The sequence below is a fragment of the Nomascus leucogenys genome, chromosome 2 (genome assembly GCF_006542625.1).
Source record: "Nomascus leucogenys isolate Asia chromosome 2, Asia_NLE_v1, whole genome shotgun sequence".
NCBI classification, from domain to species: Eukaryota; Metazoa; Chordata; class Mammalia; order Primates; family Hylobatidae; genus Nomascus; species Nomascus leucogenys.
This window is the reverse complement of record NC_044382.1, coordinates 40,950,135-40,974,558: the sequence shown is the minus strand read 5'-3', so window position 1 is coordinate 40,974,558 and position 24,424 is coordinate 40,950,135. Positions and strand designations below refer to the sequence as shown.

Genomic DNA, 24,424 nt, shown 5'->3' with positions numbered 1-24,424 from the left:
AAGTGCAGAACTGGCACTGAAACCCAGGTCTATCTGACCCCAAGGCCTGGGATCTTAATAACAATGTCCACTGACTCGGGATAATGTCCATAGCCCATCAGGCCAAGTGAGGCACAACCCTTCATGTCCCACTCTCTGACATTCTTCCTTGTGTGACCAAACCAGGCCAAATGAAAAAAGACCAAATCTCCTAGGACCTGTGATATAGCACTGCTTTACTTCTGATTATGGGAAATTGCCGTGTGTACTGGAGTCAGTGTTATTAATCGTACTGAACCTGGAGTTTCCACACTGGGGCCTTCACACAAGCCAATCATGATTCACCGAAGATGACCAGCAGCTGCTGTCATTCCTGTAACATGCTCCTTCGTAAACAAGCTCAAGAACAGGTATGTTACTAATCACATTCCTAAAACCCCAAGTCACAGACTGCTTTCTTCAAAACTCAAGGGGAAAACTCTTAAGTGGGGTGTGTAAAAATGTAAAACATTTCACACAGACAGATAGAATTAGACAAGAAGAGAGAAAGACTAAAAGAAAACATGCTCCTCATTATGTGGCATTTTGGAAGCCAAGCTTATGTTTGGTTTGAATAGGAGAGCTGAGCCCTTGCATGTGTGTGGTTTTGATAGTGGCTACGATATACTTTCATAAGTGAAAATGAAAAGTCCAGGAAAGTTGTGCTAAGACTCTGAAAATCCTCATAAATGATAAAAAGTTAGATCTCTGACCTGAGAGGCATTGAACTTATTTAACAGAAAAAAAAATCTACCAACACATGTTCAAGCTATTTTTTATATGGTTTATTAGTGCTCTATTCTGTTTAACCTAGTTTGAACATTCATCCAGAAACTGAAAAAAAAAAAAATTAGGTCAGTTTGATGATGGCAAATTTCATCAAATAAAGCACTTGCTTTAGGAAAACTTACACAAAAATTATCTTATTCAGATCGGTCTTACCAATTCAAAACTTAGCAAGCAAAATCCTAAAAATCCAAATCTGGGTGTAGGGAAATCAAGAGGTTTCTTTCCCTGACTTTGTTTTTGCAGTTGAAAAACGTTACTTTGCCAAAAAGTATTTCCAAAATGGAAAAATTTGGTTTCAATTATCATGGTTGAAATGCATGCACATCTGCTTCAGGCAGCAGTGATGCCCAAAACTTTTTACAGAATTTTCTATCCCTGACTTCTAAGGTTGGGGGAGGACTAAGTGGTGACTTGCCGCTGGGAACAGAAAAAAGGCTAGGTTGCTCAACACTTGCTCTTCCCTGGGTCTTGCCAGCATTCAACCTGACATTACAAAACTCAACATTTAAAGTGTACTGGCTTTCTAAGTCTTGTCTCCTCAGAAAATATTCTCTCTCTGTCGTTCCTGGATCAAGGGTAAACAGATGAGCTCCTTTGGCTCAGAAGTTCCCTGAGGTCCAAAAACAGACTCTCCTTCGTAAAAACCAGCCAGTAAGAACCATCCTCTGAGGACACCTCACACAAAATCACAGCATAGTGCCCGGTACCTGGTGCCCCTCTCAAGCAGGGTCATCTCTGTGCTTCTGATGAAGAAAATAATCACAATTTTAAGAAAAATAGACAATTAACTTCCCCTTTTTATGATGCTTCTTCCAAAGTTGTGGTGCTCTGTAACTCTTGCAGATCTGCCACAGTCTGGGCCTGAATGTTTTTTATTGTGGTAAAATAGATGTAACATAAAATTTACAATTTTAACCATTTTTAAGTACAGTCATACTGTTGTACAACCATCACCACCACCCATCTCCAGAATTATTTCATCTTCCCAAACTGAAACTCTCTAACCATTAAACAATAACTTCCCCACTCCTCCCTCCCTCCTGCCCCTGGCAACCATTTTACTTTCTGTCTCTATGAATCTGACTAACCATTTATTTTGAAATTTTATTTTAAGCTATCCACAAGGCTGATTTCCAGAACTGAAATAAAATCCCAATTGCAAGGGCAACTGCCATTTGTGATATCTATCTTCTCTACATTCACACTCACACAGACACAATTTATCATTGTAATAACTAACAGCCAGAGACCCTTTCCCTTTGCAAAACAGAAGACAAAATCACCTTTCTCTGACTGTTCAAGCCACAGTGATTCTCCCATGGAGGGAACTGGGGAAGACTTAGCATCATAAGGTCCAGGAGAGACCTAGAAATCTAGAAAGATACAGCAAAGGCTAGTGCAAATTCACAAGTTCTTAAGAGATTTTGGCCTGAACAAACATGCATCCAGCCCATGGTTCCAAATCATTGAGGCAACTAGATGCCACAGGTTGTCTATAAAAAGAAAGATTAAGGTAGATCTTGGTGAAACCTAAAAGAAGAAATGCCAAGCCCTATGGGGTAACTTACTATAAGGAGATAGTTTTAGATAAGAAGCAAGATGATGGCCTGATAAGCTCCCTCATTTCCTCATGGAAATGGTTCTACATAATCTGCTTTGGATGATAAACAGAGAGAGGTCCTAAAATATGCCTTGGTTAGTAACCCAGCAGCGAAGTATAGGGTACGACGTAGCAATAGGTGGATACCAATGATAATAGCAACTAACATCTACTGAGCACTCACTCTGTGCCTAAAAAACTTTACTAGGTACCTTACACATATTGTATCATTTAATCTTCACAACAGCTCTATAAAGTGTAAGTACTGTTATTATTCCCTTTACACAGAAGAGAAAAATTAGTTCTGAAAAAAATGTGACACCCTCAAGGTCACACTGTTTGTAAAGCAGATTCACTGCTAGGTCTATGTTACTCCAAAGCCCATGTTTTTAATTAATAGCCTTTCAAGGTAGAAAGTATTTTCATACCCTCATGGCAAAGAAAAAAAATTGTTCATTAGCAATCTCTTGGTTGAAATTTTGTAATGCTTAAAAACAGCCCTGATTAAGATTCAGCAAGTTAAGTATGGAACGAGCACCAGATTCAGGATCCCTCCAGTCTCTGGAGGTTGGACATGTGATCCTAGGTGAGTCACTCAGCTTCTCTGGACCTCAATTTCCCAGGGAACTTGTAAAACAACGCTACTTCCCTCTGTTTCCCCCCTACCTCAAAGCATTCCACAGAGTCAGTTACCCGTGCTAAGATAATAAGGCTGATATTCAAAGATGAGCCTATTGGCCAAAGGCTTCAGTCTCTTCTCTCACCAACTTTCTTTTTAGTTATCAAAGCCTCACACAAAAGTTATTAGTTAATCAGCTAATAACTATTCAGCACCTGCTATTTGTGTACCCATGCAGTAGTCAATGGGGGTATTTAGAAGTACAAGGCACCAGCCTTGCCCTTGAGGACCTGTCTCCAAGTTTGGGGACTGCTAAGATATATGAAATAAAAGCATTAAAAGATCTGGTGGGCCTATTATTCAGTGTGCAACTATGAGATAAAAACTAGAGGTATTAGAATTCAGAAGAACATCAGCCAGGACTAGAAAAGCTGAGTGTCCAAGATAAAGTAGAATTTTAGAATAACCTTGATAGATAGATAACTTTTGCAAAATTGGAAGGGAAAGACATCCAGCAAAAGAAACTCTAGGAGCTAAGGATATGAGGCTAGATGGAGTAGTGTACAGGATGGGTGATCATGAAAGAGATCAATAGAATTCTCAGTAGGTATATGAGTGAGCAGTGGAAATGGGAACAGGAGTTAGAGTTCAGAAGACTTGAATGCCTGGCATGGTAAGCTGGACTTGGAGCAGGAACAAAACGTATGACCTGGGTGATCTGGTGAACATTGGAAGCTGCTCGGTTTGGATCTCTTGTCTACCATCTGCCTTCAGCAGAGGAAAAGTACAAGAACATGTGCAACCTGGTGTTCTAAAGCCATAGACATCAGCCATCCCAGCTGAGGCCCCAGGACAGGGGCAGGGACTCATTACATTTCTGAACACAGAACTGGGAACACAGTGCCCAAAACTCTTTGATCTGCTGCTGGTGGTCTCACACTGACCTCTCAACCTCTGTTACACCACAGGTCAAGCAAATAGGCATAGCCCAGAATCTCTAAAACTTCATCACATCAACCCCATTCTCTGCCACCTACCAGATCAATGGGACACTGTTTTGGGGACCAAAGACACTGCTCACCTCTGCCCCACACCTAGGAAACAGGCCTTCATATGTTCTGCTGCTCAGCAGGCCACATGGAGTTCAACACTAAATTCCTGTTGCAAAGAGCACCCAGAAAGAGAATGCACCAGCAGCACAGTCAGTCCCAGGCTCTTCCTGTGGGAGTCATCAAGAAACACAGTTCCCAGGGCCTCTACAGACAAAAGAATGAGATGACACCCAACCATCATGCTAGTTCTAATAGGGTCTAGAGATGTTTAATGGCATCACTGTGCCCCATGAGATGCAGAAGTCACAACAACTCATGAAAAGGAAAGTGTTCATTGAGATACTCTCTAGTGTTGACTTAGTTGAGCCTATTATTGTTAACCAGATGGTTACTGTCTGCATCAAACTGGCAACTTGGAGCAGCAGCCTTCCCCTCAGTGGTGCACTGCCATGGCCGGACCCCTCCCTGCAGTCTTCTCTCCTCAGATAAAATGGCAAGCCTCATACTCTACCTGCTGCAGACCAAAGAATGAAGAGGTTGGCACTCAAGAGATATTTTACTTCATAGACAGAGGAATGTCATCTCTGCACTGCGCTGAGCACCTTCACAACGAAAGATTCAGATCTTCAGATAACAATTTAAAAATTTAGATGTGTGTGCCTGCCAGGATCTAACTGCCTCGCTAGTTAGATTCAGCTCAACAAAAGTACTTAAAATCTTTTCTGCTGGTTCCTATTTCAAAAGAAATCCCTGATGGAGGAAGCACAGCCCTTCCAGTATTACTCATAAACTTTTCAATGCAAATATGAAACTCAGTTCAGAGCAAGTGTCATCTGACTGGGTTTCTCTCCTTCATCCCTGAATGTGTGTGTATACAGGCATACACGGCGTGCACGCACGCACACACACACACACAGCCAACAGCATGGCATGCTTGCTGAAGATTCGAGCACTCCTGCGTGAAAATGCAAGTACACTATGTCAGGCCAGCCCCACTATGATATGAAAAACCCCCCACCAAAGAAAAAACACCCCGGGAAAGGAGCCAGGAAAGGGAAACGCCTCCTTGAAACAGCCTGAGAAAGGCAATCTGATTCAGCCTGTGCTGAAACTATTCCCGAACACTAGCCAGGAAGTCCCTTCTTTCAGGGTGCTCCGCTGCCTAGCAAACCCAGACCTGCCTTTGCGGAAGCCAGATATCTGGAGATTCAAGCCCTGGAATGGGTGGTTTGGAAAGCAGCTTTCCTGCTCTTGTTCTGCCACCCTTTAAGATCATCAGTGGCCAGGTCTTCCAACCCTGCCTAGCCAATGCAAACACAAAAGCTGGTGGCTGCACCGCAAGCCCACATTTACTTATATACACACACAACACAGCACACACTTATACATACATACCTTTCACCCTCCATTGTGTGAGGCCCAGCCAGGGTGGTAGCCGCTGAACTGTGTATGCACTCGGGGATCCTAGTTCTGTTCTTGATTCTCCCAGCAGACCAGTGGGAGATCTGATCAGCAACAGTGATTCAGCATGGCTGCAAGTGAAGCCTCCTCCCTTCTCAATCCTCCTTCCTCTGACTTACTCGCAGCAGTTTCTACCGCAAAAGCAGCAGCAGCAGAAAATGTCCTACCCAGAGCTCCCTGCAGCCCTTTCAGCTGCTAAAAGCAGCAACCCACTTGCTCCCCCTCCCCCGCAGGCTTGCTGCTCCTTGGTCTCCTAGGAACGGCGGCAGCTCCAGCGACCCAGGTGCACTGCCACCTTTCCAGCTGCCTCTGCATCTGCCCAGGCATCCCCAGCCCAGGCGATTAGCCCGCCCCTGGGGCTCCTGCCTCCTCTGTCTGGGCTGCAAAGAATCAGGCAGTTCGTCACTAGCCGGAGAAATACTGGCCCCTACACCCTCCCCTGCCCCCATAAGCAATGAGTCTGTCAGCCTGGCCAGATTGCTGGAATGAGGAGGCCCCTCTGTGGCCTGCAGTGGAGTTTATCATCCACCTGGGGAAATTCACTTGTAGGTCACAGTTTATGTTCCAAATCCTCCTCCCAAATTCTGTAGTAGCTCTGAGTGTCTGATAGATGGGGAGAAGTTAAGGGAAAAACACCTGACAGAAGTGAGAAAAACACAGAGAGAAATTAAAATACAGAGAGAAATAGGAAAATTAGTCGAAAAAGAGAGGTAGTACAAATAGATGAAACTGAAACAAACCCTATTTTACTGCAAGAGGCCAAAGACTACTGCAGTAAAGCTATCACAATGAATACTAAAATATCTTAGCACAATCCTAAAATATCTTCCTAAAATCTGTCATATTGGAATTTAACTTAAGCAGTGGCTCCAACTAGTAAGTCTCCCACTGAACCCCCATATCCAGCCAAAGATCTTTCACATCCTGTAATCTCCAGCTGCTGAGCTTCAATTTAGACTAATTTAACTCTCCCTGCCTGAAATGTCTTCTCCAATCCCAGTCCTTTAGTCTTTCTGGGAGGCCAGTCAAATCCCATGTCTTCATAAAACCTTCCCTAATCACACCAATGACAGCCAATCACCACCAAAATAGCTACAAACTATACTTTCCTGTATCGTCATCTCACACCTAATATACAGTCTTGGCTAATTCATTATTTATAAATCTTCTTTCCCAAACTAAAACATAATCTTGTGGAAGGCATGAAGCTAGTCTGTATATCCTAGCCACAGAGGCTTAGAGGTAACTGGGGCAATTAGCCACAAAAAGTGGTGCAGAAGCTACTCTAATGCCTCAGAAAAAATCAGCTATGAGCATCTCTCTTCTGGGGTCCTTCATGGCACCCCTGGGCTTTTCCGAATCCGCACCAGCACTCACTGGGTGAGTGACTTTCCTGAGTAGTGTTCTCCACACTCTGGACCTCATGCTCAGCTACTCATTCACAATATAGGGTCAGACCAATCTTTAGAGTCCCTTTCAGCTCCAAAATCACAGGATTCTAAAAATGTTTTAAATGGTCCGTTTTTCTTCTCAGAGTAATCTGTGTGATTGTTTAAGAAGAAATACTAGGCTCCGATGTTTTGTAGGGGGCTTCGAGGAGGATAACATGATGTAGGTGAAAGTACGAAGAGATGCTCAGTAAATCTATCATCCTTATCATTTTAACCTGTTAAATTTCTTCACTACTACAAAGCCCTAAAACCACAGAAGGAAGAGAGGAACACTGAGGTGACAGAAAGCAAAAGTAACTAAAACATTATATAGCCTCCTGAACTCAAACTGGCTACAGGGTTATTCCCAAAGATTACCTCCCTTGGCACCTCAGTGTTCTCTTAGACGAGGCCATTACTCACACTCACTCTTTCTCAAGTAAGAAGAGGCCTGGATAATTTCATTTACACCCCACAGGGCTGTATCTTCACTTCTTCCTTTCACAACAATACCCCTCATATCTTGTTCCCTCTATGTCCCTTCCTCCTCTAATCAGCCTTGTGGCCCTGCTCCAGATATTTCCTCTTGAGGCCAATCACAGGGACCACAAAAAGATGAACATCACAAATAAGGAAACTGAATCTCGGAATCCATGCCAGAGTTCAGACATCCACCAGGAACACAACTGGATGATTCATAAAAGGGACATAAGAGATGAGTCCTCCTTTGCACATACCCACGTTTACATATTCGCCATACAGGAAGGTGGGGAAATGCCACATCTAATAAACCAGACAAAGAAAAAAGATCAGAAAAGGAAATATGTAAGGGTTGTGCATATTCAAGTTTCAAAATATAACTATTAAAAGCCAGTATAAAACCCTGCAAAATTTCCCTGCAAAACCATACTACTACACCTTCATACTTTATTCACCACTCATAATTCACGGGAGGTAGATAGAATAGAGAACACTCAGAAGAGGCCATTTAGAAAAGAAAGGTCATCTTAAGCAAAAAGAACAAAACTGGAGGCACCACATTAACTGACTTCGAACTGTACTACAAGCCTACAGTAACCAAAACAGTATGGTATTGGTACAAAAACAGACACATAGACCAATGGAACAGAAAAAGAGAACCCAGAAATGAAGCTGTTCACCCACAACCAACTGATTTTCAACAAAGTCAACAAAAATAAGCAATGGGGAAAGGACTTCAATAAATGATGCTGGGATAACTGGCTATCCATACACAGAACAAAATGGACCCTATCACCATACATAAAAATTAACTCAGTCGGGCGCAGTGGCTCATACCTGTAATCCCAACACTTTGGGAGGCCAAGGTGGGCAGATCACCTGAGGTCAAGAGTTTGAGACCAGCCTGGCCAACCTGGTAAAACCCCGTCTTTACTAGAAATATTAAAATTAGCCAGGTGTGGTGGCATGTGCCTGTAGTCTCAGCTACTTGGGAGCCCAAGGCAGGAGGATCACTTGAACCTGGGAGGCAGAGGTTACAATGAGCTGAGATTGAACCACTGCACTCCAGCCTGGGTGACAGAGCGAGACTCTCTCTCTAAAAATAAAATAAAATAAACTCAAGATGGAGTAAACAATTAAATGTAAGACCTAAAACTATTTTTTTTAAAAAAAAAAGAAAAAAACCTAGGAAATACCCTTCTAGCAATTGCAGCAAAAGCAAAAATTGACAAGTAGGACCTAATTAAACTAAAGAGCTTCGTACAGCAAAAGAAACTATCAACAGAGTAAACAGGCAATGTACGGAATAGGAGAAAATATTCATAAACTGCATCTGACAAAGGTCTAATATGCAGAATCTATAAGGAATTTAATTCAACAAGCAAAAAACATATAAACCCATTTTTAAAAGTGGGCAATGGACATGAACAGATGTTTCTCAAAAGAAGACATACAAACAGCCAACAAACATGAAAAAATGCTCATCGTCACTACTCACCAGAGAAATGCAAATCAAAACCACAATGAGATACCATCTCACACCAGTCAAAATGACTATTATTAAAAAGTCTAAAAATAACAGATGTTTTCAAGGCTGTGGAGGAAAGGGAATGCTTATACACTGCTGGTGAATGTAAATTAGTTCAGCTACTATGGAAGGCAGTCTGGAGATTTCTCAAAGAACTAAAAATAGAACCACCATTCGACCCAGCAATCCCATTACTAGGTATATGCTCAAAAGAAAATAAACCATTCTGCCAAAAAGGCACACACTCTTGTATGTTCATCACAGCACTATTCAAAATAGCAAAGACAAAAAATCAAGTTAGGTACCCATCAATGGTGGACTGAATAAAGAATGTGTGGTATATATATACCATGGAATACTACACAGTCATAAAAAAAGAACAAAATCATGTCCTTTGTGGCAACATGAAAGCAGCGAGAGACCATTATCCTATGTGAATTAGTGCAGAAACAGAAAACCAAATGTCACATGTCCTCACTTATAAGTGGGAGCTAAACATTGACTACATATGGACATGAGGATGGGAACAATAGATACCGGGGACTACTAGAGGATGGAGGGAGGGAAAAGGGGTTATATGATTTGGATGTTGGTAGCCTCCAAATCTCATGCTGGAATGTAATCCTCAGTGTTAGAGTTGGAGATAGGGCCTAGTGGGAGGTGTCTGGGTCATAGGGGCAGATCACTCATAATAGTTTCACACTGTCCCCAGAATAAACAGTTCTCTCTCTGAGTTCACTCGAGATCTGGTTGTTTAAAAGCGTGTGGCACCTTCCTCCTCACTCTCTTGCCTCTGCTCTCATCATGTGATATACCAGCTCCCGCTTTGCCTTCCACCATAATTGTAAGCTTCCTGAGGCCTCCCCAGAAGCAGATGCCAGCACGCTTCCTGTACAGCCTGCAGAGCCATGAGGCAATTAAACCTGTTTTCTTTATAAATTACCCAGCCTCAGGTATTTCTTTATAACAACACAATAACCACCTAATACAGGGAGCAAGCCTAAAAAGGTAGTTGAAAAGCTACCTATTGGGTATCATGCTCGTCACCTAGGTGACAGGATCATTCATACCCCAAACCTCAGCATCATGCAAGATACCCATGTAACAAACCTGTACATGTATCCCTCAATCTAAAATTAAAGTTGAAATTTAGGGGAAAATAAAAGGGAAGAAAGGTTATCTAGCAAAACCAGGGGCAGAGCTGAGTCAAGAAGCAAAGTCTCCAGACTCCTGGCACAAAGTTCCTACCCCCAGTATTTTCCAGTTTCAGAGATACGTTTTACATTTTCTACCTTATTATCCAAATGTTCTCTGGACCACAGTCTGAACCTGTTTGCTCTATGCTAATTTTCCTGACTGGACTTCAGATTAAGGACAGTTGCTGTTGGAGTCCTGCAGTAGAGGAGAGTCAAAATAATCAATATGGTATCTGTCTGGAGAAAAAGGTCCCATCCTCAGATTGCCCAGCAATAATAGTGCCTTAGTCCAGCAGGCCCAAACCTTTTTGGCACCAGGGACCAGTTTCATGGAAGGCAACTTTTCCAAGGATGGGGGTTGGGGGTCATGGGGGATGATGGTTTCAGGATGAAACTGTTCCACCTCAGATCATCAGGCATTAGATAGCTTATCAAGGAGCGCACAACCTAGATCCCTTGCACGCACAATTCACAATAGGGTTCATGCTCCTAGGAGAATCTAATACCACTGCTGAGCTGACAGGAGACAGAGGTCAGGTGGTCATGCTCGCTTGCCGGCTGCTTACCTCCTGCTGTGCATCCCAATTCTTAACAGGCCATGGACCAGTACCAGTCTGTGACCTGGGGACCCCCGTCTTAGCCCAGTCCTTCCCACACCCCAGCCTTCTTCTATAGCTTATCAAAAGTCCCCAGTGGCCCCTGATCTCTACCCCAAAGCAGTTTATTCAGCCATCTACACCAACTTTGTTTAGAATCATTCAGCTCTTATGTGGCTTAGGAAGAAACCATGTTGGAGGAGAAATTTTTTAAGCTAGGTTTTATCTAGAAAGTTTTCTCTTCCATACTCTATCTCTGTACAGGGAGCCAGTACAGTTTATCTGAAGACAGCTAAGCCGATCATTCTTCCTTGTAAATGCCCTTTTTCTTTTCTCGCCTTTACCCTCCTTCTCCAGGACATCAGTTCCTCACATTTGCAGGCACCATAACACAGTACAATGGTCCCACACCTAGCTGTGCATCAGAACCATCTGCCCAGCTGGTTAAAATGGTGGGTCGGATCAATAGGCATGAAGAAAGTTTTTAGGGTTAAAGAAATGGTTTGTATCTTGACTGTGGTAATACCTACACAACTGTATACAAGTACTGCATTTCATTAAACTATACACTTAAAATGGGTTTATTTTATGCAAATTATACCTCAATAAATCTGGAAAAATGAAAAAACACTGCAGGGTCCGGCTCTTCCTCACACCCATAGAATCAGAGCCTGAGGAACAGGAATTTTTTTAATTTTTTCCCTTTAGTTTTAGAGACGGGGTCTCCCTATGTTGCCCAGGCTGGTCTCGAACTCCTTGGGCTCAAGCAGTGCTCCAGCCTCAGCCTCCCAAAACGCTGCAATGGACAGGTGTGAGCTACCGCACCCACTGGGAACAGAATTTTAATGAACTTCATAGGTGACTCTAATGCACACTAGATGCAAACATCATCTGAACAATGAAAAGGGCCCAGACCATTAAAATCAGACAGGGCAAGGTCCAAATGTACTTACCAGAAACATGACCCTAGGCAAGTTACAAGCTTCGATTTTCTCATTCGAAAAAAGGTGAGAACAATAGTACCTAGTTCACAGCATTGTTAGGTTAGAATGTGAAAGTATGTAAAGCACTTAACTGAGAGCCTGGCCTATAATAAGCACTCAGCAACCATTAGTAGCTATGATTTTCATTGTCTATGCCAATGTTACCAAACTATAGCTCTGTGAGCACTCGGTCCTAGGTTCAAGAAGAAAATTAACCAGGGTAGGGCCTCTCCTGGAGCTATTGTCACATCTCCACTGGTTACTATTACCAACAGGTCAGCAAGGAGTAGACAAGACCAAAGCTAAATTAAGGTCCACCCACACCTGTATCACCAAAATGCCCTCTCATATTCGGGAGCACTTGCCAAGTGCCCTCAGACAGCCAGGCAGAAACTGAAAAGAACTTGAGACCCCAAAAAGTCAAAAGATAAACAAAACAGCACCTTATCCAGAGGAAAAGGGACTCTTCCTCTGAAGGTAAAAGAATTCACGCCAAGTAGATTCCAGAGTATAATCACTCACGCCATTTGTGTTGCATTTTTAAGCTTACAAAGTGCTTCAAATCCATCATCTCCTTTGACTTAAGACAACATCCCCTGAATGTTAATAATAGCTCCCATTCCTTGAATATTTACTCTGGGCCAGACCCTGTATTCCACACTTCACATGTACCCTTGTCATTTAATTCTCACAATCCTGTGGGACTATTATCTCTCTTTTAAACATGAGAGAATCGAGGTTCTGAGAGTTAAATAACTTGAACCAAGGCCCCACAGTTAGTAAATGGCAAAGCTGGAATTTGAATCCAAGTCTGCCTGACCTAAGAGACCACTATTAGCTATACACAGAATGTACTACCCCTATCTTACTGTCTCCATTTTAGAGATAAGCTAATTGAGACAGAGAGAAAAGGTAACTGGCTCAAAACTACCTGGAGAGCCAAGCTCAGTGCAGAACCAGACCCTCAGATGCCTGGCCTAATGCCCTTTTCACCTTACCTCTGGATGAGGAACAACAGCTTTGAACCCCTAAAGATATTACATACAAGCTGGCATCCAAGGCTTCCAAACAGCTACTATAATAAAGTCCTTCCACCTGGATTCCTCTGGGCACCTAGCTTATTAACCAGGACCAGCCAAAGAATGCTCTTGGGGAAAGCTGGAAGAGTACCACTGAAAAAAAAAAAAAAAAAAAAACCTGGCACTGTAACCCACAAGGGAATATAAAAAAAAAAAAAAAAAAAAAAAAGCGGGGGGGGGGGGGGGGGGGGGGGGGGGGGGGGGGGGGGGGGGGAGCAAGGGGAAGAAAATTAAAAAAAAAAAAAAAAAAGCAGGTGGGTGGGGGGCAGACCAACTAAAGCAAAGAGCAGAGTGCTTCACACAGACCAGCACACTGGTCTCTTGAGTCTTCCTATGAATCTGCAACCTACAACTGGTGCCCTCTGCTGGCAAAAGTATACATCTCTTCATAACAAAAGTAAAACCTAATTACTACACCAGTGGCTTAGGAAGGAAAAAAAAAATCTGCTTCTGTCACAGACATTCTATTCAGGAATGAGCATTATTTCTTACTTACAACTTTCCAGTAGGCATATGCAACTTTAAATCGACTGCAATGATCCTCTCCTCTATCTGCTGCCCCTGCCTCACGTCTGCAGTTCTTTCCTTTCTGGATCCAAAGAAAATTGGGCTGTTTTACATAAAAAGGTAAAATACAAATAAATGATGCAAAGCCCTAAAGTCAAGAATACAGTGATGTGTATATGAGTGAGATCAGGTCTGCACATCTAGCAAGTACAGAGAATTGAGGCAGGCACACACTTGAAGTGAGATAAAACCCATGGGCAAGTATGCTGAAACATTTTGGTAAACCTCTACCTTCATAAAATAGCATGCTTATAATTTAGTCAACTAAGTCTCACTGAATATCTACTATGCAGGCTGTACCAGAGAGTGACAACATAAATCCTATATTAATATAATCCCAAAGAGCATACAAGCTGTTTGAGAAAATTAGACACAGGCACATACAATGGTAAAAAGTATGAGAGTCAAGTACAGAAAAGGTATCATGGAAACTTGGTGGAAGAAGAGGCAACTTCCAGTTGGGGAGAGAGGGAGGATGACATGAGAATAGAAATAAATTGAGAACTTAATACTTCTATGGAGTTTTTAAAAGGTATTCATAATTGCAAATATTTGCAAATAGGTAATTTCAATGTCCCATGATTTCATTAAAAAAATTTTTTTGGCCGGGCATGGTGGCTCACACCTGTAATCCCAGCACTTTGGGAGGACAAGGAGAGAGGACCGCTTGAGCCCAGTAGTTTTGAGACCAGCCTGGGGAACATGGTAAGACCTCATCTCTACAAAAAAAAATTTAAAACTTAACCAGGCATAGTGGTGTGCACCTGTAGTCCTAGCTACTTGAAAGGCACGGGCAGAGGGATCGCCTGAGCCCAGGAGTTTGAGGCTGCAGTGAGCCATGATTGCACCACCACTGTGCTACAGCCTGGGCAACAGGGCAAGACCTTGTCTTTAAAAAAATATTTAAAAGATACAATTTTTTAATCCCACTACTTTAATATACTTACATATTTATTATGTTAATAATATATTTTTTATTACAATTTTTATTGTGGTAAAATATACATTAAATTTGCCATCTTAGGCCAGGTGTGGTGGCTCACACTTGTAATCCCAGGATTTTGGTAGGCTGAGGTGGGAGGATCACTTGAGCCCAAGAGTTCAATACTAGCCTGGGCAACATAGCAAGACTCCATCTCTACAAAAAGATTTGTTAAATTAGCTAGGTGTGGTGGCACGTGCCTGTAGTCAGTTCTAGCTACGGGGGAAGCTGAGGCGGGAGGATCACTTGAGCCCACGGTTCGAAGCTCCAGTGAGCTATGATCACGCCACTGCACTCCAGCCTGGGCACCAGAGTAAGACCCTGCCTCCAAAAAAAGAAAAAAAGCCATTTTAACCATTTTTAAATATATGATTCATCAGCATTAAGTACATCCATAATGTTGTATAACAATCACCATTATCCATTTTCAGAACTTTCTCATCATCTGAAAAGAAATTCTGTACCCCTTAAACAGTAATTTCCCATTTCTATCTCTATGAATTTGCCTACTCTGGGTACCTCATATAAGTGCAATCATAGTATGTCCCTTTGTGGTGGGCTTATTTCACTTGGCATGTTTTCAAGGTTCATTCATCTTGTAGCATATACCAGAAATTTATTCTTTCTTATGGCTGAATATTCCATTGTATGTATATACCACATCTTGTTAATTCATTCACCTGATAACATTGAGTTAATATTTCACCTTTTGACAGACGACAGTTAACATTTCCCTAATATTTGATATTTAGTTTCCAATTTTTTACTACGTTATAATTTTTATGCAAAGACTGTTTTCCTTTCAATAAATTTTTCAATGAACTGTTCTGTTAGGTTAAATTCCTAGTAATGGTGTCCCAGAGCATATGAATACTTCAATAGTTCTTAATAAATAAATCCATAATTTTACTCTCATTTGCCATTTTTCATAACCTGATGGACAAATTCCTGTCGGCAGTTTGTTACAAATGTATAAAGTGTGACAAAACCAAATGGAGGGAAGATTTTGGAGAAAGAAAAGGAATTAACAAAGCAGAAACAGCTCAGAAGAGCTCTCCACTAGACAGAGCTGGCTGACTTCTGTGATAGGTTGCCCAACTGCTCCTTCTATCCACAACCTGATGTTTTCCAATTAACTTGGTGACTCTTAAAAAAAAAAAAAAAAATCTACCTGTGTCAAGGATCCCCCGGACCAAGTCCATATTCAGAGATTTGATAGAAGGGCTCACAAAACTCAGCACTGCTAAGTGTCGTACTCATAGCTAAAGTTTATTACAGTGACACAGTAAGTGTACACAGTGGGATCATACAAGAAAAAGACATAAGCAGAATCTGGAGGAATCCATGTGCAGGCTTCTTTAGGATCTCTCCCTCCCATGAAGATTCACACAGAGCACATTTTTATACGAGGGATGTTTCTGCCTAGGGACTCAGTATGCAAGGTTTTCATTGGGAGTTTGGTCATATAGACACCCTTTACCTGGCATGTACCAAAATTCCATACTCCCAGAAGGAAAGCAAGTGTTCAGCATAAATCATCTTGTTTGCACAGTCTAGGTACAGTGAACCACCTTTATTAGTTAGTGAACAGTGAGAATACCCCTAAATCCACGTGTTCAGATAAGGGCCAACCATGCAAGTAGGCCACTCTAAAAGATACCAGCCTCAGGCCAGATATAACTTTTTCTGCACACCCCCAATTCAAGATTCATTTCAGCCAAAAAGCAGCATCTCTCAACATATATATGTATATACCTATGGTAGAGTTGAAAAGATTGTGGATCACTTATACCTTATCCAAGTAGTTCTGATTGCTTTCCTTATAAACCTTCATTGAAAGCAGCTGTATGAAAGGAATAGGAATTTTGAGAAACACAGAATCTTTTAAAATTCAAATCAGATCATGGAACTCCTCTGCTCAAAACTGAAATGGCTCACCATTCATTTAGTAAAAGCCAAAATCCTTACAACAACCTACAAATCCCTGAATGATCTGGCCCCTCTCTGGCCTCATTTTTCCTTTCCTCCTCTTCCTTCAGGTCCAGCAACCCTGAACAATTTGCATTTCCTCAGAGGCCAGACACAGTCCTGCCTCAGGGCTTTTGCTCTTCCTAATTCTAGAATGCTCTTCCCCTAAATACCTATATTGCTCACTCTCACATTTCCTTCAAGTCTTTGCTCAAATGTCACTTTCTGAGAGACCTACCCATACCACCCTAAAGTATGCTATCCTCACAAACATCCCTTGCAACACTCACCGTTCCTCACCCTAATTTTTTCTATACTTCTCATCTTCTAACATACCATACAATTTATTATGTCTTATTGCCTGTCTCTCCCCAGTAAAATATAAGCTCTTTGAAGGCAGGGATTTTTGTCTTTTTTCTTCTGTATTTCCGGCAGAATCACCCAGCAGAAGAGTAACAAATTTTAACTTGACATAGTAAGAAACAGGGAGGCACTGAATTTAGGGATAGTAACCTTGTGCAAATAGCTAGGTCTTCACTTTTGGTGGTATGGGAAGATCAAGTCATAAGAAAATGTGAAAGACTTTTTTTTTTAAATTTCACTGAAGAGATGACCACAGTATACTCAGTTATTGAAGAGCTTTAATAAAAGGAACTATTTCCAAGGGTGTGGGCACAGTTAAGGCAAATCAACAAGGTTTGAACCATCTTGGGACTAGAGAATCTAGCAATAGGAGACAGTTACAAGAAGCCAGAAACGACCTAGAGCTATAAGAGGGCCACTGGAGCAGAGCTGTGGCCACTGACAATCTCTTGCTAAGTATATAAGAGAAGGAACAAATATTTCAGCCTCACTTTTCTATCACTGTCCAAACCTACCATCAATAAAGCCAGAAAAGAGAGTATGCAGTTCTTTAGTAGTCAACCTCCCAGGAACACAGAGCAAGAGATAAAGATGGAAAGTGGATCAGGAAGGGCAAAAAGAATATCCAGCACAATGGCCATTTGGTAAAGCTATACGTGCAAGACACAATGCTTCAATGTGCTACCAGCGTCTTCAACTATGTCCAAATCTTCCCTCTAAATCTTCTCTTCCTAATACCAGTGGCATCATCATCCTCTCACTCACACAGTAATTTTGATTAATCTACTCCCTCTTCCTCATTCTTCATATATCCAATCATTTGTCAATTACGCTTTCACAACTTACCTCAACTTCTCTGTCAGTCTATTTCCAATGCTCTTTGTTCACGCTCTCATTCTCTTACCTGGTTAACATCAGTTGTCTTAGCAAACTTGCCACTTCGAAACATCCCCCACTGCCATTTATATTACTCAATGCTACTGGACTAATCTTTGTGAATTAGTTTCACTACCATTATTGTTGCTCAAAAACCTTTAATGACTTTTACTGCCTACCAGGTAAGTCCAAACTCCTTAGCCTACTACTCAAAGACCTCAGTAACCTGGTTCCAACTTAATTTTCCCAATTTATTTCTCACAACTCTCTTTTATCTTAGTACAACTTAGTCATTTGTTATCTGAAGTCAGTGAAGCTTAGTAGAAGGAGCAAAATGACTAGAATTGGTCAAACTTGGATTCAACTCTCAGTTCTATCATGTCACCAGCTGGGGGTCCTTGGGAGTCACTTTTCTGGCATGATATTTAGCAACCTTATCTGTGAAGCGGAAGGTTACTGAATGATGCAGTGAGAACATTTGTAAATGTACCTAGTGTTTGGCATCCAATATGCATACTTCTCTGAATATGCTCCATGTTTCTGCCTATCCGTCCTCTACCTAAAATGCCCTTTCTCCTCCCACCTTCTCTATAAGACCAATCTTTTAAGGTTAAATGTTACATGCTCCACAATGCCTCTCTTGATCCTTCTTCCTACCTGAAGTCCCCTCTCCTCAAAACTCACATTATTTACACCTTCCTAACAAATACTTGAAACATTACGGGTGGCTAACAGCATTCACCTCTCTCCTACTAGAGTTGAAGCAGCAGTGATTTAGAGAACTACCACATGGAAGCTCACCCAGCAAGTAAAGCGCAAAGCCTAAAGACCATGCATGTCTCGGGTACTAAGACATAAAAGTATGCCTTTTGCTAGTCTGTCCCACCTCTTCATTAGGGGCCATATAGTAAGATTACTGTGTACCAGAGACTACAGTAAGCCCTTCTTTATATGCATTCTTTCATTGAATCTGCTCAACAATCCTATGTAGCAGGTATTACCATAGCCTATTTTTTACAAATAAGGCAAGTGAGGCTCAGGCCAGTTTGTCCAAGGTCGCAGTGCTAGAAAGTGACTGTGTCAGGAATAGAATTTGGTCTATTGGATGCCCAAATTTATGTCCTTAAGGGCTATGAAATATTAAATCAGACACCCACTATGAAGCAAAGTACATTTGCAACATAAGCATCAAAGACAAAATACACCTTTGATTTCTAAAAAGTAATCAATTAAGGAGAAAAGAGTCTTAATTTTCATCAGAGAATGTACATTCAGTGACAATGGAACTAACTCCAATTTGGATGGATGGTGTGAACAATATGAGATTGTGACACAATGCTGTAAAGGAAAAGATGCATCATCTCAAAATAAATTGAATTTCAACCAGAACGCAGGTATATGAAGACAGCAACCAGGTTTGTCTCACTGTTGTGTACCTCTAGATCACAGAACTGTCTTACACAAACGTGCCTAACACCCAATGAAATTGATGATAAACACTGGGAGATAAGCACACTGTTTAAATGGCAAAAGTTTATACTTGAGAACTTTAGAGCAGGAAATGATACCTATTTCAGATAGATTTTTTAAGTAAACCATACAAAGTGGTAAAAGAATTAAAGAGACAAAGCCTGCCTGAATGGAGAAGGAAGCAGATAAGAATAACTACCAAAGGTGTCTTCCTGAATCCTTTCCCTCTCTGAAGGTTCAAATTACCTAGCTTCAAATGAAAGTAAAAAAATACGTGGAAAATATAATTGCCCTTGTCTTCCTAGTTTGGAATTCCTTTTTAAATAGCAGCTTTCAAATATCTTTTTATAATAAATGTTTTATCTTGTTAACATTTAAATTCTCATTTAAGGCAAATATGAAGTTCACTCAAAAAGCAGGACAGCTAAGGAGTTATTTGACTAGGCAGTCTTTGTTGCTGTTTCAAAAGGCCAAAATAAGGCTAAGAGGAGGAAAATTTCCCCAATGATCACTCTTAAAGTGATTCAATAAGTTGGTTAAGATGGAGAAAGACACTTAACCTAAGTGCAAGTGCTGTCTTTTTGGGTAAAATCCGTGCAGTCTGGATGCAGTTCTGCTCAAAATCCAACATCCAAATGCCTATCTGCAATCAGCAGATGCAGGCAGACAAAATTGAACCTAAAATGCAAATTCTCAAAACTTAAGCACACTTAAAAGGTAAACTAAGTAAGTCTACAAATCCAATAACTGATACTGTCACTTCTGGTTTTGAAGGAAATCATAAACGCAAAATTCTCAAGTATCCTCAATCTTTTAGGTTTACTTAAAAACAAAAATTATGAAAATTAGATTTGAATATGAAACGTTCCAATCACTAAGTTAACAATGGGTGAATAGGTACAATCAGTATAGTCATTCTGATTTGATCGTTATCACTGTGAACCTTAACCACTTGCAAGTTTTTTTTTTTTTTTTTTGGATACAGAAAATCAGTACCAATGAGAGCTTTTTAAATGACCTGAAAAACACTACAGATATTCCAATCAAAAAATCTAAAATGCTCCAAAATCCGAAATTTTTTGAGTGCAGACATGACATTCAAAGGAAATGCTCATTGGAGCAGTTTGGATTTTACATTTTTGTATGAGAGTTGCTCAGCTGGTAAACTTAATGGAAATATCCAAAAATTGAAAAAAATCCAAAACTCAAAACACTTCTGGGCCCAAGAATTTCAGATAAGGGATACTCAACCTGTATCATCTCTAACAGCCTTTCAAACCACTTTCAACTAATAACTACTGAATTTATACTTTTAAAAGAATGTAAATACAAAATATCTTCACATTAAGATGAAAAATAGGAGGTTCACTTTTATTTTGCTGATCTGTCAAAATACATTCAAGCATGGCACAAAAATTATATTCAACACTAGGTTCTGTACCACCTGCTCCCATGAACTCTTAAATCTGAATAATGTTAATTCTCATAGGTGGAAGGGGTCAAAACATACAACCAATTGTCCCTCTTCCCCAAGTCCCACATGCCAAAATGTCTGCATATAAACTGACAAGAGGAACCCAGAAGTGACTAAATACCACTATGCTTTTTTCTTCACTACAGTTTATAGCAATTTTAAGGGTAGACACGTGACAATGAAGTGTTAATATACCATGAACAGAACAGGTTGCCTTCCTAATAAACAGAAAATCCTTTTACATAATTCATTTGCAAACTTTAGAAGCCACTATATTCCCATGTTGGGAATAATATAAAATGACAATAACCTTATTAAACTGAAAACCCTGAGAAAGGTGTACTATTCCAATTGACCCAGATCTTCCCACCAAAACTGAGTAAGTCAAGCAGAGTAGTATTTAACAATTACAACGAAAAATCTCAGAGAATCATTTTCTGTATCCTAGAGGCCACTCTACAGTCACCAAAAAAAGCTGGACCAAATTACCAAATGAAGTAGCCCACATGTAATTTGTACATCACTAGAATTAAAAAATAAGACAGAAATGTATGGAAAGTGTAGAACTATTTGAGAGCAAAGGATTTGACTATGTGTTAATCACTTCAATGTGCAAAAACATCCACCCCGTTTGTCATAGAGGATAACACTATTTGTACCAAGCATCCGCTACCCTTTGTCAAAGTGACTACTGAGCAGCCATAACCCAGCCTAATAATCTTAACCTTTCTTCAAACTTCTTTAAAAGCCCTATCAGGAAAAAAAAAAACTGGTAAGAACTAGACCTTAGGAATTGAACAGTGACAAGAAGTTTAAAAAATGGTTCAATATTAAAATATTATTTTATTTTAAAGCCCAATCTTTCAGAAAGCTTCTTAGTAGAGCTTTGGGCCTTCAACGTCAATATTTAAGTCAAATATTTAAGTTAAATATTAACATCAAATTAAGCATACTAGATTAAAAGGTACTCTGAACCCACCCACCAGGTTATACATACTCTCACTCAATCATGTAAAGAATTGAATTCTTTATTTGTGATATCCATAAACGTTGCTATTCTCTATTTCTATCCAGAAAGGCAATTTTCTCCTATTATCAGTTTTGTTCTTCTCTTATAAACAACAACTTGAATGCTATTGCAGGAAAGGGCTACAAATATACATTTGTTAACCAAGCAGAATACACAGATATTTTGCTTTACAACTTGCACCTAAAATACCAGTATACGTAGCTGGTTCATTAGTTGTCATAGCAATTTAGGGCTATTGCCCAAGCTATGCATAACATTTTACATTTTCAAACCTCATATAGAAAGGGCAATTGTGATATGAACTGGCAACTATTCCCGTGAAGCCCATCTCAGTTACAAGCGAATGTGTAACTTCCAATTCTGCAAAGAATTTTGATGGCAAAACTTCTAAATCTGATGCAATTGTCCTAAGCAAGTTTTTAAACAAATTCACAGCTACTCTGCCATTCTGCCAGTAGATGGTGACAAATATCGAGAAAAGGATTTCCATGAGGACAACAGTTCAGATATAGGAAAAAAAAAACCGTTTAAACCTGCTCTGAAAGTACAAAAACGCATTTGAGGGTAAAATATAACCCTTATTTTTAACCATTCATTACAGACAAACCAGTAAGAGGGATGAAACTAGGCCATCTGAAAAATTTTAAACAGTTTATATGAATGACATGCTTAACACAAACTATATAGAACTACACAGTACACAGTTTGAAGTAAATTGTCATAGAAATGACCAACCATGTCAAGATGATAAGCAATTCGCTTAGTACAAGAGATGGATGCACAGAAACTTAAGAGTTTAAAAAGCCACATCCACCACTTCAAAAGTTTTGCCTGTAAGGGATATAATTCAACACGCAACTAGCAGGGCAACAGGATAGGGGAAAAAAACCACAGGACCTCTTAAGTTTCTCTAAGTACACATCAAGAATAAAGAATTAACACGTAAAGTCTTAAACAAATATCCCTTAAAAACGGTACGGAATGGATCCTAGAAAAAAAATGTTAGACATATACGGTCAAACACAATGATTTATTAAAAATAAAACGTAAAAATGATTTTTGTACATATGCTTCCAAATTTCAGGCATGGGATCCAAGTAGATTTCATAGAAAACGCTGTAGCCAGGTTATTAAGTCCTTACAACAAAGTAAACTACCCCCCACCCCAACCCCCACCCAGGTTTTGCTACAGAATCAGCAAGTTCACTCCCTCCCTCCCCCCAAAAAACACAAATTAAAACAAGACATTTTGCTAGTATAAAAACGACCAAGGTCCAAGTAATAATAAAAAAATAGAGTCCATCAATGACTGTAACACAAAAATGTGTATGTGAGGCCGAGTCCATCTTCAGAGGGAGAGACAAGAGAGGTGGCAGGCAAATAGAGGAACACCCCCAAGGGTAAGCAGCCTTAGAAGTGGCTCCCCCAAGGGCAAAACAGGGAAGGCGGTGTGAGGGGGTGGGGCTTAGGAGTTGACCCCACTTGGGCTGTTGAAAAGAGCTACCCCTATAGCCACTCCCAGGCATTTTAAATTTTCTTTTAGAAGGAGCTGCCTCCATAGCCACCCCCACCGCCATAGCCACCTCTGTAAGGTCCACTATTACTGCGACCGCCCCAGCTGCTGCCTCCGCCGCCGCCGCCGCCGCCGCCGCTCTTCATGGGCCCATAGGAGGACTGATGCTGGCTGTAGCTGCCGAAGCCGCCGAAGCCGTTACCGTAGTCGCTCCCACCGTAGGACGAACCGCAGCCGCCGCCTCCGTAGGCATTGTAGCCGCCGCCACCGCCGCCGCCGTAACCACCGTAGCTGTTGTAACCGCCGCCGCCGCCCTTGGAAAGGCCGTTCTGGTCTCGACCACCGCCGCGCCCCCGACCGCCTCGGCCGCCCCGGGAGGATCGGGAGCCGCCTCCACCCCCACCGGAGTAGATATCCTCCTTGGGGACTGCCTTCTTCACCTCCACGCGATGGCCCTGAATCGGATGGAACTTGACCACCGCGGCCTTGTCTGCCGCGTCGTGATTCTGGAAATACACGAAGCCGAATCCACGCTTCTTCCCGGACTGCTTGTCGGCAATAATCTCGGCCTTTTCCACGGTGCCAAACTGCGAGAAGTGCTCGATCAGGTCGCCCTCAGCCACGTCTCCTTTAAGGCCTCCGACAAAGAGCTTCTTAACCTTGGCATGGGCACCGGGCCGCGCCGAATCCTCCCGGGACACCGCCCGCTTCAGCTCCACAGTGTTGCCGTCCACGGCATGGGGCGAGGCGGCCATGGCGGCGTCGGCCTCCTCCACATTGGAGTAGGTCACGAAGCCAAAGCAACGGGAGCGCTTGGTCTGGGGATTCACCACCACCACGCAGTCCGTCAGAGTCCCAAAGGCCTCAAAGTGGCCGCGCAGGCCCGACTCACTCGTCTGCACATTGAGGCCGCCGATGAACAGCTTACACAACTGAGAATTCTCCATCTCCAAGGCCCGGGCCTTGCCCCCGCCCTGCGAGCTCCGAGGTTTCGCCGTCGCCGCCGTTATCGTTGGTTAAGGCCTCTACACAGCTTGGGCCCAGCCGTTGCTGGAGCCACCCCCGCCGGTCACCGACGGGGAAGGGAAAAAGGGAAGGGGAGGGAAGGAAGGAAGAGAGGAAGGGGGAGGGAAGGGGAGCGGTGCCGGCTAAAGGGCGAGCCGAGGAGACTGGAAGACAACCAAGGCCACCGCTACCGCCGCCGCCACCTCCGCTCCCCTATCTGGGCACCACACAAAGAGGCCGCTGAACGCGCGCGCACCCTCCCCGAGGCGTGCGTCACCGCCGACGTACGGCAGCCTAGGGCTGCCAGCCAATCCCCGCCTCGCTCCCCTTAATCCCGCCTACCGC

At 41.9% G+C, this 24,424-nt stretch overlaps 2 protein-coding genes across 4 annotated transcripts in view; both read right to left on the bottom strand.

Moving 5' to 3' along the window:
• Positions 1–24,424, bottom strand: part of KLHL3 (kelch like family member 3) — a 273,160-nt gene that overhangs the window by 111,953 nt on the left and 136,783 nt on the right. For 2 of the 3 annotated variants that reach the window (XM_003266419.4, XM_030828745.1), the window contains exon 1: positions 5,474–5,995. The exons of the other annotated variant lie outside the window; for it this stretch is intronic. In XM_003266419.4, the coding sequence (XP_003266467.1) occupies positions 5,474–5,487 (14 nt within the window). In that variant the 5' untranslated portion in view covers positions 5,488–5,995. Of the gene's footprint in view, positions 1–5,473; positions 5,996–24,424 lie in introns of those variants that run through there. 3 annotated transcript variants of the gene reach the window in all.
• HNRNPA0 (heterogeneous nuclear ribonucleoprotein A0) lies at positions 21,355–24,346 on the bottom strand. Its single transcript, XM_003266425.3, has one exon. The coding sequence runs from the start codon at positions 24,019–24,021 to the stop codon at positions 23,101–23,103; it is 921 nt and encodes a 306-aa protein (XP_003266473.1). The 5' UTR covers positions 24,022–24,346; the 3' UTR covers positions 21,355–23,100.